We start from the raw sequence: 16412 nt of genomic DNA, 5'->3' as shown, positions 1-16412 counted from the left end.
AATACAAGAGATATAGACTTAGCAAGAATCAGAAATTAATGGGTTCTTGTATATGAGCATAATTTAATAAGCTTTATCTACCACTATAATATTTTTTCAAACTGAACATTATCCTATAAGAAAGAAAAAATTAAAAATAAGACTACTATCCAATTGGGTATGGAACCAAATATTTTCATCCTGGACAATTTTACGTATATTGATATTGCTAAAATTGTGAAAAGGATGTTGTTTTTTTTTTTTTTTTTTTACAAATTACTTCTTGTAGAAAAGTATCATTTAGAAAAATATGAAATGTATCAGATAATCAGATTTTTTTTATAATTTAGATTTGATTATTGAAAATATCTATTTACAATATCTCTTGAAACCATTGGGAAATTTGGCAAGGCAGCAGAGACCAGCGGGGACAGGATGGGGACAGGAGTCAAGAGGCATTTGGGTTCTAGCCTCACCTTCTGCATTTACCTAACTGTGTCCTTGGCTTTATCATTTGGCATTTGTGTGTGGTCTAATGAGAAAGAAATGTTGATGTCTACAGCCTTAAATCCATATATATTTCATGGGATAAATTTGACAAATTTTTATTTTAACTTTTTTTTTTTTTTTTTTAAAGATCTAGGCTTCTGAATTACAGTACCAAATATAGATACATGGACATCCATGATAAAAGTGCCCTCTCCAGTTACTAGCCCATACCCTGATGATCTGTATGGGGTGGTAGCCTATAATTTTCTCATAACAAAATTACTTTCTACTCATGGACACCAATGTCATTTGTTTTAACTTTGAGAAACTATTATCATCAGGGGGCTGATACGGAACCCATTTGGTCCCTGCTAATGTTTCTTCTGGCTTTGCTTTTTCTCAAGTATAACTTCCTGTATGGAATCTGGATAAAGTATTTGAGCAAAGCACTTCTGTTCAACCTGTTGACTAACAGTAGACTTGAAGCATCTATTAATTTCTTTTTCTTTTCCCTCCTGGGATCAGTAAGACATCCCTTTACACATTATTAACTTGAAAAACCAGGCAGGCTGAGATACTGCAAAGCTTGTTCCTCAAAGCAGTTGGGCTGTGATGTGGCTGGGATGGAGGACCTGGTCGAGGGTATTCTGCCAGGAATATCTACGAGCTGTAAATAGTTTCCTCTCATAGTAACTTCCCAAGAAAGTTCCTCCACCATAGTAGATAAGCATGAGCTGTATTGCCAAAGTGAAAACCTTTCTTCCTCAATTTTTATTTTTTAATTCTGTAGCTCTAATTTTTTTCATATGGCTTGAAGAGTAATGTGTGGAATAAATCTGTTAATTTCTCAAATTTCCAATACTTTGTATCAGTTTTCTGATCTTCAAAATGGGGACAGTATAACGTACCATACAGAAGTACATAAAAATGGGAAAAAATGTTTATTTGTAGAGATAATGAAAAATAGGTTTTCATATAAAATAATGAGATCATACTAATGCTATTTTGTTTGTTTTTATCTTATTATTTAAATGATATTTCTCTTTAAAATCTTCACAGATGGTTCACAAGCACCAGCCAGACCTCCTAAACCACGACCCCGTAGGACTGCACCAGAAATTCACCACAGAAAACCCCATGGGCCGGAGGCAGCATTGGAAAATGTCGATGCAAAAATTGCAAAACTAATGGGAGAGGGTTATGCCTTTGAAGAGGTGAAGAGAGCCTTAGAAATAGCCCAGAATAATGTTGAAGTGGCCCGTAGTATCCTCCGAGAATTTGCCTTACCCCCTCCAGTCTCCCCTCGTCTGAATCTATAGCAGCCAGGAGTGTAAACACTCAAATGTAAAGCAGTCGACGAATATTCCATGAGTATGGAAAGGAGAGGAATGCGGTGGAATTCAAGAGAGAAGGTGTCCTTCTCACTTGGCATCTTGAGAAGAGAGGCTTGGAAATGCTGCTTCTCAGAAGACAGCTGCTTGCTCAGGATGTCAACGGCTGCAGCTTCCTTATTTTTGCTAGCCATACTTTTAAATCAGGGTTGAACTGACAAAAATAATTTAAAGACGTTTACTTCCCTTGAACTTTGAATCTGTGAAATGCTTTTCCTTGTTTACAAGTTGGCGAAGTTGCAGTTTTAGTTTTGTTTTGGGTTTTTTGTTCTGTTTTTGATACCTGTACTGTGTTCTTGATGGACCTGTTGTAGAGCAGTGAGGTCTGCTGTAACATTTCCCACCAACTCCCTTGCTGTCGTCCACATCAGCAGTTAAATCACATATTCATTTTGATCTCTCCCATCACACCACCCCCACCGCTGCCCAGGTCCAGTTCCATTTCTCCCATTTACAAGATGCTTTAAAGGTTCTGATTTTCAGTATATCAAACTAATGCAAAAAAAAAAAAAAAAGTGTGGCCTTCACTACTGAGTTTTTTTTTGGAAAACCATCACTGTTGAGAGATGGAGAATCTGAATGTATAAAGCATTTTTTTTTTTTTTTTTTGTCAGTGAGCTGCCTTTTATAAGGGGCTTTCATATAGTATAGAGAAGCTTCCCTTTTTAGTGTAAGTTTGGGGATCTTTAGTCTTGCATATTCTCATCTTTGTCATCCCAGGGGTGTCACGACTCTGTAAAAGCCTAAAATATTAGAAAACAACTACTGCAGATGTGGGAGAAATATACTTGCACGTGACAATGCCGTTTTGAAGTTATATTATAAGGTCCCTTGATATGTATGCCTGCATTACTTTGAGGCATGCTGAATAAGAGGCCTATCTCCCTGAAATATATTAATCATTTCCAGATAAAATTATGGTCATACCTCTCCCAAAGTAGAATAGAGTTCATTTCCTATTTGAGTGATTATTCTCTGGTATCTAACAGGTTTAGGAACCAGTTCATATTGCAGTGGAAACATTAAATCTTTGATGCACTGTTAAGTGCTAATGCTACTGTGGCAATGTTTGTTTTTGCAAAATTATTAATTTCCTCTCTGCAATCAAATTACAGTTCATATTTAATTTTTAGATTCTCTGATTACTTCACATAGTTCCATCTAGTTAGGTGAAATAAATTTATATAGTTTTGCCACTTTTGCAAAATGGAGGTTGGTTCTTCAGAAACTGTGTTAATACTTTTAATAAATCTACAAATATTTATTGAGCATCTGTGATGTGCTCAGCGCTGTTTCTAAAGCACAAACTGTCACGAGCTGATTTCACTATAATGTTTTGTTATTCTTTATCTGTGCTTTTGATGGTAAAAGTCTCTGATGGACAAAGCCTGGAAGGTTTTCACCAAAGCTTCAGAATTTTCAGGCAATTTTTTTTTCTTTTCTTTCCTAATGAGAAGTTAGTAGAGAAATGAGACAAAACCAAGTCTGTGTAAAATGTTTGAACCCACAGAAGCTGTTCTAAATGTGAACTAATTGCAGGGTTGTACATGTTTCTGCCACTCCTTTCTTAACTTCACATACAGTGTGATGTAAAAAGAAACATCTGATCGTGAGCCTTTCTTCAGAACTGGACAAGACATGACCAAACATCTAGCTGATCCCCTGGAAAGTAATGCTGTTCAAGACTTGTGTAGTTGCTAAGTTGACCTGAGAAGGGAACAAATGCGTTCCTTTGCAAAGTGACATGTGCCCTTACGTGACAGTTTCACTATAGTGATATGAGGTACTTGAGTCACAGGTCTTGGATAGTTTCTTCAGGTGATTGAGCTGGTCAATGTCCCTGGAAGGGAAATTTTAATTTGCCTTATATGAGTACAGTTTTTCACACTTTTAAAAATCATGTCAGCTAACTCTCCATTGCTCTATGAACATGTTATGTCATCATGGTATTTCACTTGTGTTACCAGTTTCTGATGTCATGTTGGAAAAGCACTGTATATTTTGGCTTTTTTATGACTTGCTGATCACAGGTACAGTCTAAAAAACAAGTTGCCACTCCATGGTGATAACAGTGTTATGACAGTCTTAATAGATTAGAGAATGATGTAAAATACAAGTGTTAGAAAACACAGTACATTCACAGTTTTCAAAAAATGTGTGAAAATTTCCAGTGAGATTTAGAGACTGATGACAACATAGTAAATTTAGACCTGAAAAATTTTTTTTAAATCTATTTTGCAAAGAAAACTTACTAGCCTCCACAAAAATCTCTTTGTATCTTTTACTCAATTGCAGCCATTATTTTTATCGTTAAAAAAGAATGAATCAAAAACTTGTACAGAATGGAATGGAAAGAGGGAATTTCTATCAAACACTTAAGAAAAACCCATTGCTACTTATTACCTATGGCTTATTAAAGAAAAATTTTTTGAGAAAATAACTAAAATATTTTTAATTATAAAAGTGACTGTCCATTAATGGTGGAAATGATCCAGACTTGGTTTCACTGTGATCCAAAAAGTTAGACATTCCTCCCATCTCTCAAGACTTGGCAATATGATGATTTTTTAAGCCAGTACGCTATATAACCCCTAATAATTAAAAAAAAAAAAAATCACGGTCAACATTAACCTGCTCTCTCCCATCCCCGACAAGTCCTGGGGGTGGAAGTACTTATCTTCAATGATAGTCAAGTAAATTAATCTCCATAAACATTTCCCCCCCTTGATGTCTATGATATCCTAGCCAAATCTTCTGGAATTGAATTGGACTAGTGCTTATGGTTAATTTGAACTTCCTTCCACAAAGATGACCTTTAGCCTTTCCCTATCCATTTCCCATTGTGCACATTGCAAATAGCCTTAATAATAGAGCCCTAATTACAACTTCAGAGGGCCCATTTGTTAACATTTCAGACAAGAATACTTGCAAAGATTTCTCATAATGTGAATTTTTTCTTTTTCAGTTCCAGAAGCATTTCTTACAGTTCAGACATTATTTTTCCTCTCACATTTTCGACTTGAAGCTTAAATTTGCACTGAATTATCTAACCTGGTTACAATTTTAATTATTTCTCTTAAGCTGACAGATTTGGAAGCAAATTACAGTATGTTTTCCACAATACAGGTACTGCCTGTTAACCTGGATTTTAGCGCTTCTAGCAAAAGTTTCCAGAAAAAGACAGCAGTAGAGTGAAGGGTTTTCTTCCCCATTACTATTTTTATTTTTTAAATGCCTTTTTAAAACTTGTCTAATGTGGCAAAATAGTTATGTGGTCAATTAATTTATATTTTATTCATCCTTTTTCAATTATGGTTATTATGTAAACTCAAGTACTTTATCTGTTCTTTTAAGGTATTTTATAAAATGAATGTTAACTAAATGCAGAGTTGGTATTTTATTTTAAATGAACACAAACATTTCTTTCAGAGTATTTCCATTGCAATTTTGCTTCTTTGTGTTAAGCAAAAGACATTTAACGGCTAACTAGACAGAGTAATACAAAGTACCCATCTCAAAAGATTTAGTTATTAAATACCAAAACCATACCATTTTAAGATTTTTGCATAGGTAAGCTACTCCTGTGTCTTAGAACTGAAAGTCAAAGTTATATCAAGATTCTAAATAAGAAATACCATATCTGGGAAAGACTGAAAGATGACATACAATATAATTGGTAATTCCTAATCAACAGTAACATCTGTTCTCTAAATTTTTGAGTTTCCTAATCCTTTGCTACTGGCCAGTATATAGTGGGGAGAGAACAATGAAGATAAAAAACAATGTGAATAACTACTTTTATATCAAGAACCATAGCAGAATGTTGTGAAAGTAATCGGTGCATGCAAAATCCCATGCATAGTAATAAATATACCCTCAAAGCACATGCAATGAGAGATACACATTAGGAATTCCAATACAGTGCTGTACATTATTTATCACATTGTAATGGAATTATGTGCTTATATGTTTAAGAACTTTTACTGGGCCCTGACTATATTCAGAGAACTTAGTATTAAAGCATTTAATCTTTTCAACAACCATTATGCGTCTTCTAGGACTATGGGAGGAAAACAGGGTGTGATGTATTCATCTGGAAAGTTTGAGAAGTGATAAGGTCAAACAGCATTTTCAGCCTAAATGAGGAACAAGGTTTTTTTTTAAAGAACTTCAAAGGTAAAGTTTTTAAACTAGGAATAGCACACATGATAAAGCGCTGTTATTTAGGCAAAAGCAAGAAGTAGCGGGGCCTCAGGAACACAAGAGACCAGGGAGGGTATGTTGGTGCCAAAAGGAGTAGGACAGTGCACGCCTAGGGATCATAAGATTAAGAATCACTTGCTGGAAGTGAGAGATGACAATAACTGAAAATACTCAGAGGAATCAAGGTGTGCCTAGCAAGAACTACCATGTCTAATGACAATTAGGCAACAGGCTAAGGGAAATTTAATTTTCATGCCTCTTCATGTCTTTCTTTTGTTTGATTTTGGGCAGTATTATTATCTATTTGTGCTTATTTTTTATCTCTACTGTCACTACCCTCTTTTGGATCTGAATTATGACTCCCTAGAATTTAGCCTCTAACTGACCTTCATGGCTCTAGTGCAAGACAGAATGAAGTTTCTGAAATTCAATCCAGTGATACTCCTCCATTTAAAACCCTTTATGGCTTTTCATGGAAGGGATCCCTTGTCTGCATTCCTGTTTATACTTACTTCTCAGTCCAGCCTCTCTTCATTTCTGCTGAGCTTGCAATTATGCAAATGTGTACTATGTATTTGTACATGCTAGTCCTTCCGAATATTACATTTCCCTTTTCAAGCCTGGCCAATTCTTCTTTACAGCCAGCTCATGCATTCCCTGAAGTTTTTTATTGTCTTATACCACAGATTTAGTCGAGCATGGTATCTTTTATGTTTCACACAGTACCGATATCATAATATTTAACATGTGGTTTTACAATTACTTCACTTCATAAATGGCCCCAACCAGACTGAACTTCTTTAGTAGAGGAAGCATATCTATGTTTGTCCCAAGCTCCTAATATTAAACTCAGCACATAGTACAAAGAAAATGTTTCAAATAAATAAAAATTAAGTAACGAGGAGTGGAAACCGTCCTGAGTTCTGGTTTCAGCTCTGCCACTAGTTACCTGTATGGACAACATCTTTTCTTTGATCTGCTTTCTTTACCCATAGACGAGAAGATATATAAGGCTACTCACCAATATGATTACAACAGAAGCCTTAGTGTTTTATTTTTTGTTCACTGGATGAGGAGCAAAAAATATTTTTAAAAAATCATATTCATAGAGCAAAGGCTAGGAGATTTAAAAATTTATTTGGTAAAGCTTGAACCTGATTTTAGTAATTTGAGAAGCTAACAGAATACTTAATTCTTTATAAAGCAGCTATGACAAACGTCCACTGAAAAGATTACTACTCACAGATTACCATGACAATATAATGTTAGTGCAGGCTCTGGTCAGATAGTGGTGTAGCAAATTCTGAACACACCTCCTCACACGAACACATCAAAATGACAATTAATTACAAAACGACCTGATGACCGCCTGAAGAATAGCTGAACAGAATTCCTATAACTAGGACCACTGAGGACCACCTGAAGAAGAGCTGAACAGAATTCCTATAACTAGGGATATAAAGAAGCCACAATGAGATGGGTAGGAGGAGCAGAGACTCAGTGCAGGTCCCACACCCATAGTGAATAATAAATGGGAGGGATATCTCAGCTGCAGAGGTCCCCACTGAGGAACAAGGGGTCCGTGCCCCAGACCAGGCTCCCCAGCCCAGAGCACCTGTGCCAAGAAGAGGAGCACTAATAACATGTGGCTTAGAATACCAGCGGGGATTATTTCCTAGAAAGTTTAAAGCAGTGAGATTGAGATGTTGTTCTGAAACGGGTTGTGCAAAAAATCACTTGCTGCAAACTAACACAGAGGCAGCAATTCCAGAAAGTGCTCGGATCATATGGTGAAGAACTAAATTGACTAACTCCAGGGCAAGGGCTGGAGGGACAGTGATCAGTGAGAATTCTCTTGGGACAGAGCATTGGCAGGATCCATTTTTCCTTTACTGAGCTCTTCTCTCTCCTAGCTGGCCCAGTGCAGGCAGACACAAAATCTGTTGCTCTCCATTAAACTGGCTATTACCATTCACCCTATCCCAACGTTTTCCTGAGACCCACATCACCCGACCTACTTGCCCTGGACAGAGCCAATTCCAGTGGCTCCAGACTCTCCACACAAATGATAGCCAGCCACAGAGTGCACCTCAGTCTCTCCCAGATGCCCTCAGCTTCAGCTCAAGTGGTGGTCAGCCTCAGCTCACTCTGCAGTCTCCCAAAGGCCCTCAAGCTTGGCACAAGCAGCAGCCAGACTTAGCTCACATTGCAGCTCCTACAAACAGCCCCAAGCCCGGCACAAGTGAAACTGGCCTCAACTCGCACTGAAGCTCTTAATAAGTAGCCCCGAGCCTGGCACAAGAGGCAGCCAGCCTCAGTTCACAATGTTGTTTCAACCAAGTGGCCCCAAGTCTGGCATGAGTGTGGCAGCCAGCCTCAGCTTGCATCATAGCTCCCATCAAATGGTCCAAAGCCCGACACAATCAATGTGTTGCTTTGGCCTGCACTAGAGCCCAATTCAAGCAGCTCCACAACCTACACACCTGAAAGTGGCCTCAGCTGACACCAGATCCCTGCTAAAGCAACTCCTGCTTTGTGGGACCAGCTCCCACACAACAGCTCATCAACTCTAGTCATGGCCATTCCTCACATTCAATCAGCCTGAGAATCAGCCACAGCCAGTGACATGCCCACAGAAATCATAACCCAACTACAACAGGAGGGCACACACAACCCACAGAGCGGATACCCCTGGCTCTGGTGACCAGAGGGCACTGTGCCACTGGGTCTCACAGAACACCTTCTACATAAAGCCACTCTTTGAAGACCAGGATATGTAGCAGAACTACCTAATACATGGGGGCGGGAGTGGGAGTGGGGGTGGGGGGTGAGAGGGTGGTGATAGAAAGACAGCCAAAATGAGGAGAAGGAAATACATTCCAAATGGACAAAACTCAAAAATATATATATAATTAAATGAAATGGAGATAAGCAATCTAGCAGATAGAGAGTTCAAAATAATATGCTCAACAAACTCAGGAGACTAGATGACTCAGTAAGAACTTCAACAAAGAAAAAGACAATTTTAAAAAAACTAATCAGAACTAAAGACTACAACAACTGAAATTAAAAATACACTAGAAAGAATCAATAGCAGAGTAGATGACAGAGAAGAATAAATCAGATCTGGAAACCCCGATATTGAAAATTATCCAATCTGAACAGCAAAAATATATAATTTTTAAATGAAGATATTTAAGGGACCCCTGACAATATCAAGAGTACCAACGTATACATCATAGGGGTCCCAAAAAGAGAAGAGAGAAAGGGCTAGAAAACCTATTTGAAGAAATAATAACTGAAAACTTCCCTATCCTGACAAAGAAAATAGACATACAAGTCCAAGAAGCACAGAGAGTCCCAAAGAAGATGAACTCAAAGAATCCTACAGCAAGACACATCATAATTAAAATGCCAAAAGTTAAAGTTAAAAAGAGAGAATCTTAAAGTAGTAGGAGAAAAGCATCTAATTACCTACAAGGGAGATCCCATAAAATTATCAGCTGATTTTTCAACAGAAACTTTGCAGGCTAGAAGAGACTGGCACAATATATTCAAAGTGATAAAAGGGAAAACCTACAAGCAATAACACTCTCCCCAGAAGGTGATCATCCAGAATTGAAGGAGAGATAAAGACTTTTCCAGACAAGCAAAACCAAAGGAGTTCCTCACAACTAAACCAGTATTACAAGACATTTTAAAGGGACTTTTTTAAATGAGGGAAGAAAACTCAAAACTTAGAAAATATAGGAAATTAAAAAAATCTCACTCATAAAGGCAACACTTAATAAAAGTAATGAATCAAGCAATTATAAAGCTAGTATAAAGGTTAGATAAAAATGTAAGAAGAGCATGTGTAAATACATTATTAAGGAAGACACACACAAAATGTAAAATATGATAACAAAAACATAAAGGGGAGGAAATGAGTAAAAATTATAGTGCTCTTAGAATGTTTGAACTTAAGTGACAGTAAACTTAAAATTGTCTGCTACAATTACAGCAACATAGCTTGATATGTATGAATCTCATGGTAACCACAAACCAAAAACCTGTAATAGACACACAAAAAGTAAAGAAAAATCCAAACAATCCCTTATAGAAAGTTGTACAAGAGAGAAAAAGAACAGAGAACCACAAAAACAACCAGAAGAAATAAATGGCTATAACTACATAACTATCAATAATTGCTTTAAATGTAAATAGAGTTAATACTCCAATCAAAGGACACAGGGGGGCTGAATGAAGAACAAAACTTATACATATGCTGCCTATAAGAAACTCACTTTGGATCAAAAGACACACATAGACTGAAGGTTAAAGGATGGGAAAAGATACTTATGACAAACTGAAACAAAAACACCTGAGGTACCAATATTTATATCAGACAAAATAGACTTTAAAACGAAAACTGTAATGAGACAAGGGCATTTCATAATGATAAAGGGATCAATTCAACGGGAGGATATAACTCTTGTAAATATCTATGCACCCAACATTGGAGCACCTAAATACATAAAACAAATATAACAGACATAAAGAAAGGTTAACGGTAGTACAATAATAGCAGAAAACTTTAACAACACACATCAATGGATAGACATAAACAGGGATAGACAAAAAAACAACAAGGAAACAGTGGCCTGAAATGATGCATTATATCAGATGGACCTGATACTTCTAGATCATACCATCCAAAAAAGTAGAATACATGTTTTTTTCAAGTGCACGTAGAACATTTTCTAGGACAGACCTGCATGTTAGGCCCCATAACAAGTCTCAATAAATTTAAGAAGACTGAAATTATACCAAGCATCTTCAATCACAATTGTATGGAATTAGAAATCAACTACAAGAACTGAAAAACAAAGAAAAAAACCAAACACATGGTGGCTTAAGAACGTAGGACGAAAGGCTCCCAAACTCATTCTACAAAGCCAGCATTACCGTGATACCAAAACCAAAGACATTGTGAAAAAAGAAAATTACAAGCCAATATCCCTGATGATCATAGATACATAAATCCTCAACAAAGTATTAGCAAACCATTCAGCAATTCATTAAAAGATCATACACCATGATCATGTGGGATTTATTCCAGGGATGTGAGTTCGGTTAGATATGTGCAAATCAATCAAGGTGATACACCGCATAAACAAAATGAAGGATAAAAATCATGATTATTTAAACAGATACAAAAATATGTTTGACAAAATCCAACATCCATTTATGATAAAAACTCTCATAAAAGTGGGGAATGTACTTCAACATGATATAGGCTATATATGACAAAGCCACATTTAACATTATGCTCAATGGTGAGAAGCTGAAAGCTTTTTCTCTAAGACCAGGTACGAAACTAGAATGCCTACTCCCTCTACTTTTATTCAATTATGTATTTGAAGTCCTAGCCACAGCAATTAGACCAGAAAAAGATACAGAGACATCCAAATTGGAAAGGAAGAAGTAAAACTGTTACTTTTTTGGAGATGACATGATACTATATATTGTAAACCCTCAGGATTCCACCAAAAACTATTAGAAATAATAAGTGAATTCAGTAAAGTTGCAGGACACAAAATTAATATTCAGAAATCTCTTGCATTTTTATACTTTAATAATGAGCTATCAGAAAGAGAAATTAAGAAAACAATCCCATATACAATTGCATCAAAAAGAATGAAATACTTAAAAATAAATTTAACCATGGATGCAAAATACCTGTACTCTGAAAACTATAAACATTGATGAAAGAAGCTGAAGAAGACATAAATAAATTGAAAAATATACTGTGCTCAGGGATTGGGAGACTATTGTTACAATGCCTATTACTATCCAAAGCAATGTACAGATTCAATGCAATTTTTCACAAAACTAGGACAAATAATCTTGAAATTTATATGGGACCACAAAAGACCCCAAATAGGAAAAACAAACCTTGAGAAAGAAGATCAAAGTTGGAGTATCACCTTACTTAATTTCAAGCTATACAATGAAGCTATAGTAACGAAAAGAGTATGGTATTGGCACAAAAATAGACACAAGGATCAATGGAACAGAAGAGAGAGCTCAGAAATAAATCCATGCCTATATGGTCATTTAATGTATGACAAAGGAGGCAACACTATACAATGGGGTAAAGACAGTCTCTTCAATAAGCAGTGTTAGAAAAACTGGACAGAAACATGCAAAAAAAATTAAACTAGACCACTTTCTTATACTATATACCAGAATAAACTCAAAATTAATTAAAGACTTAAATGTAGGACCTGACATCATAAAACTCCGAGAAGAAAATAGGCAATAAACTCTTTAGCACTTAGCAATATTGTTTTGAAAATGTCTCCTTGGGCAAAGACAATGAAAACAAAAATAAACAAATGGAACTACATCAAACTAAAAAGCTTTTATACAGTGAAAGAAAGCATCGACAAAACAAAAAAGAAACATACTGGATGGGAGAAGAAATTCATAAATGATATATCTTTTAAAGGATTACCCAAAATATATTAAGAATTCATATAACTCAACATCAAAAACACAATTTGATTAAAAAATGGGCAAAGGACCTGAATATTTCTCCAAGGAGGACATACAATGCTCAACACACATGAGAAAAGATGCTTGACCTCACTATTTACAAGGGATATGCCAATCAAAAGCACAATGAGATATCACAAAATGGCTATTACCAAAAAGACAACAAAAAATAAGTGTTGGCCAGGGCATAGAGAAAAAGGAATTCTCATACACTTTTGGTAGGACTGTAAACTGGCACAGTCACTATGAAAAACAATGTGATGATTCCTCAAAAAATTAAAAATGCAATGACCATATGACCCAGCAATCCTACTTCTGGGTATTTATTTGATAAAATTGAAAACACTAATTTGAAAATATAAATGTGTCCCTATATTCACTGCAGCACTATTTACAATAACCAAGATATAAAAGCAACCTAGGTGTCTATCAACAGACAAATTCATAAAGAGGAAATGGTACATATGTACAATGGAATATTACTCAACCACAAAAAAGAATAAAATCTTGCCATTTGTGACAACATGGATGGAGCTACATACAGGGTATTATACTAAGTGAAATAAGTCAGAGAAAGACAAGTACTGTATGATTTCACTTATATATGGAATCTAAAAAACAAAATAAACCAATAACAAAACAGAACACAAAGTAATAGATGCAGAGAACAAATGGATGGTTGTCAGAGGGGAGGAAGATAGGATAATAGGAAGAAAAGCTGAAGAGAATTGAGAATTACAAATTGCCAGTTATAAAAATAGTCGCAAGGATGTGAAGTACAGCATAGGGAATATTGCCGATAATATTTTAATAACTATGTATGGTGTCAGGTGGGTCCTAGACTTACCATGGTGATCACTTCAAAGGTGTATAAATGTCTATCACTATGTTGTACACTTGAAACTAATGTAATATATTATATGTCAACTACAATTAAAAATAAATTTATAGAATAATTGGTGTGCCTTCCACATAGTGGCAATTTAAAAATTTTCTTGATTCAATAAAATATTTAGTGGGGAAAAAAAAAGAGTATAAGCTCTGGAGCCAGCTGGCTTTGACTTAATTGCTACCCCCTCCACTTCCAAGCTATATGACCTTAAGAAAGTGTCCTAACCCTCTCTGTGAATTAGTTGTCTCATCTATAAAATGGGAATAGCTACCCTACCTATAGTAAGGGATGGATAGGGGCATTTACGAGTGAATACAGATAAAGAAGTTAGAACATACCTGGTACCATTAAATGCTCAGTAAATAGCAGCTCTCATCACCATGCATCCTACCCAGGGAACTCAAGCCACATTTTTTCTATCAGAATCCTGAATGAACAGCAAATAGAAGCATGTCTGATTTGTCCTATTACTTCACAAATCAAGGGTGGATCACAGTGAAACAAGATTGTTTTGGCTAAACTCAGGAAATTTGAAACTTTAAAGGGTGATGAGCTACAAATTCTGTCAACAAATTGCAGAGTTCAGTTTTTAACATAAAGCCTTTTCTACAACAAGCACTCTTTCTGTACCTGCTACTTGAAGCCCAACACAACGAAGGTAGCAATTAGAGATGGTGAGCTGGCTATACTACCAAAAGCCAGTGTAGGGTCCTTGAGAGCTTCTTTTTTCCCCACTGACCACCACCTAGATCAAATATTCAGAAGCTCTTAATTTTATTAATAGCAGAAAGGCCTTTTTCTGGTTTAAAATCTAGTTTAGGTATGAAAAATAATTTTTTCTTTGGTGAATAGAGAAAAATGTCATAAGTAGTGGCCTCCTTTGGTCCCCTCATACTGCATGTAACTTGATATTGAAGAGGACTTTTCTTTTTTTCCTAGAATAAGGCTAAAGCTCCAAAGCTGAAAATGAGACACTAAGTGCCTTCATATTCAAATTTCTGCACGACTCATTAAGAGGCTGGTGGCAGAACTCTCTTCCACAGCCCTCAAAGTATATAAGCAGAAGATGATGGATTCCTAGACCTGCAAGGAATGATGAGCGAGAATGTTATGGATTGAGTCCACCTCTCCAAATTCAAGTAATGGCACCTCCAGAAGAGAGCCAATTAGAGATTAGGAAACTGTCATTTGATTTCATTAGAGGTCTACCTATGCAGTGGACTTAGCAGATCTGCCATATGTCAGTAACTGTGTATCAGAGCGAAAACAAAATGGCTGAGAGGAGCCTGCAGTGGATCGCCTGACAAGTAGACCACCACTGGGAGGATAAGGATATAGCACATTCCCATGAGACAAGCAGACCCCTGTCAAGGCAGCTGAGCTTGAACCATCTTAACAGGATCCGATAGGGCTGCCTGCTAGATACTATAACTGAAACAGCAAAAGACTCTGGGGTGTACATGACGAGATCAGACATAAAGGAGTCTGGCCAGTGGATATCACATATTTTATATGTCAGACAATAAGCCAGCAAGTGACTTCTTAAAGCACTCAGATATGGTCGATGACAAAGTCCACATTTAGGGGTTTACCATACAGATGAAATAAAAAGTCAAGGATGCACTATAATTGCACCTGTGATGTAAAAGATTCCTGCTTCCTTTCTTGAACTCTTCTTCCACTACCCTAGTCCTGAAGAAGCAGAAACACAAGACTGAAGAGCTATGGTAGAAAAGAGCAGATTTTGCTTCTTCTCTACTCCTAGCTTCTGAGACTGAAGCCTGGCCAGGCCTGTGGAACAGTGGACTGGCTAGGCTGGATTAGAATATTGGTGATCAGACAAGAAAAGAGAATCAATAGTCAAAAGTAATGATTAGAGAAAAAACATTATACTTTACCATGTTGGCAGCCCAGGAGGTTTAAAGTGTTCAGAAAATTGGTTACTAAAAGAAAAACAAATCATTTCATTTCAAATGGACTTTGGTGGGTTCTTTAGCTTAAAAAAAAAAAAAAAAGATTCAAAGTCAGATGGCCATCACTATAGGGTCCTTACTGGAAAGATGCTGTGAGCTAGGCAGATCCAGTTTGTTTCTCTGGAAAAACTCACTGCCTGTCAAGCTCAGTTCTGTCTAGCCTTCAAGCTGCCTCACCTTCCCACAGTCTCCTCAGCAGACACCCTCTCCTCTTTGTCACCCAACAGTGTAGGGTCCATTCTCGTCCCCTCCTCTCCCTTCACTGCAGATGCTCCTTCCCCCACCCCTCGCCCCCCTGTAAACTATTCAAACCTCGTTTGTTAGCTCGTTTATGAGGTAGATGTGTGGGGCATGAAATAAAACGTCCGGCAGCAACTTAACTAGAATATCAGTGACTGTGCTGAAATTACTCTCAAAAGGAACTTATATGTTTCCCCGAAGAAATGTTCCAATGTAAGATGCAAAGTATCTTTGCAGAAAATTAAACTTAACCATAAGTCCCTAGGCCCTAGGCTATTCAGACATGAATCAAAAACAGCAGTATCAAGGCACTTATTTGTATAAATGTTTAATCAAGAGTGATATGCAATGTTATCTATCTGGAATTTCTTGCAAAATAAGGAAGAATAAGTGGTCAAAAGCAAGACTAATGTATCTCTATTGGGCTTTTTAATCAGTGCTAACATAATTAAACATTTATATAGCACTTTGGGTTTGTGAAAGTTTTATATTTTATTTTCGAAGTTATATTTCTCAAAACTCATTTGAAATAGGAACATTACACTTGGTGTCTTCTCTTTGCACATAAGAATTTACAAGCTGAAGAACAAAAATAACTTGTCCTGGTCACTCAACAATTCACAAGAGCTAGAAATTTAATCCATCGATTAGTCCCACACTAAATTTAGATATGAAAAATAGGCCTAAAGACAATCAGGCAAGATC

General features: G+C 36.5%; 1 protein-coding gene across 8 annotated transcripts in view; it reads left to right on the top strand.

The window, feature by feature from the left end:
• CBLB (Cbl proto-oncogene B) overlaps positions 1-5241 on the top strand; it is a 200487-nt gene extending 195246 nt beyond the window's left edge. For all 8 annotated transcript variants that reach the window (XM_039856929.1, XM_039856925.1, XM_039856924.1 and 5 more), the window contains one exon: positions 1528-5241. In XM_039856929.1, coding sequence (XP_039712863.1) covers positions 1528-1787 — 260 coding nt within the window. In that variant the 3' untranslated portion in view covers positions 1788-5241. The remainder of the gene's footprint in view (positions 1-1527) is intronic.
• The last annotated feature ends 11171 nt before the right edge of the window (positions 5242-16412 follow it).

Source organism: Pteropus medius, unplaced genomic scaffold (assembly GCF_902729225.1).
Source record: "Pteropus medius unplaced genomic scaffold, Ma_sr-lr_union100, whole genome shotgun sequence".
Lineage (NCBI taxonomy): Eukaryota > Metazoa > Chordata > Mammalia > Chiroptera > Pteropodidae > Pteropus > Pteropus medius.
This window is presented reverse-complemented; position numbering and strand designations above follow the sequence as displayed.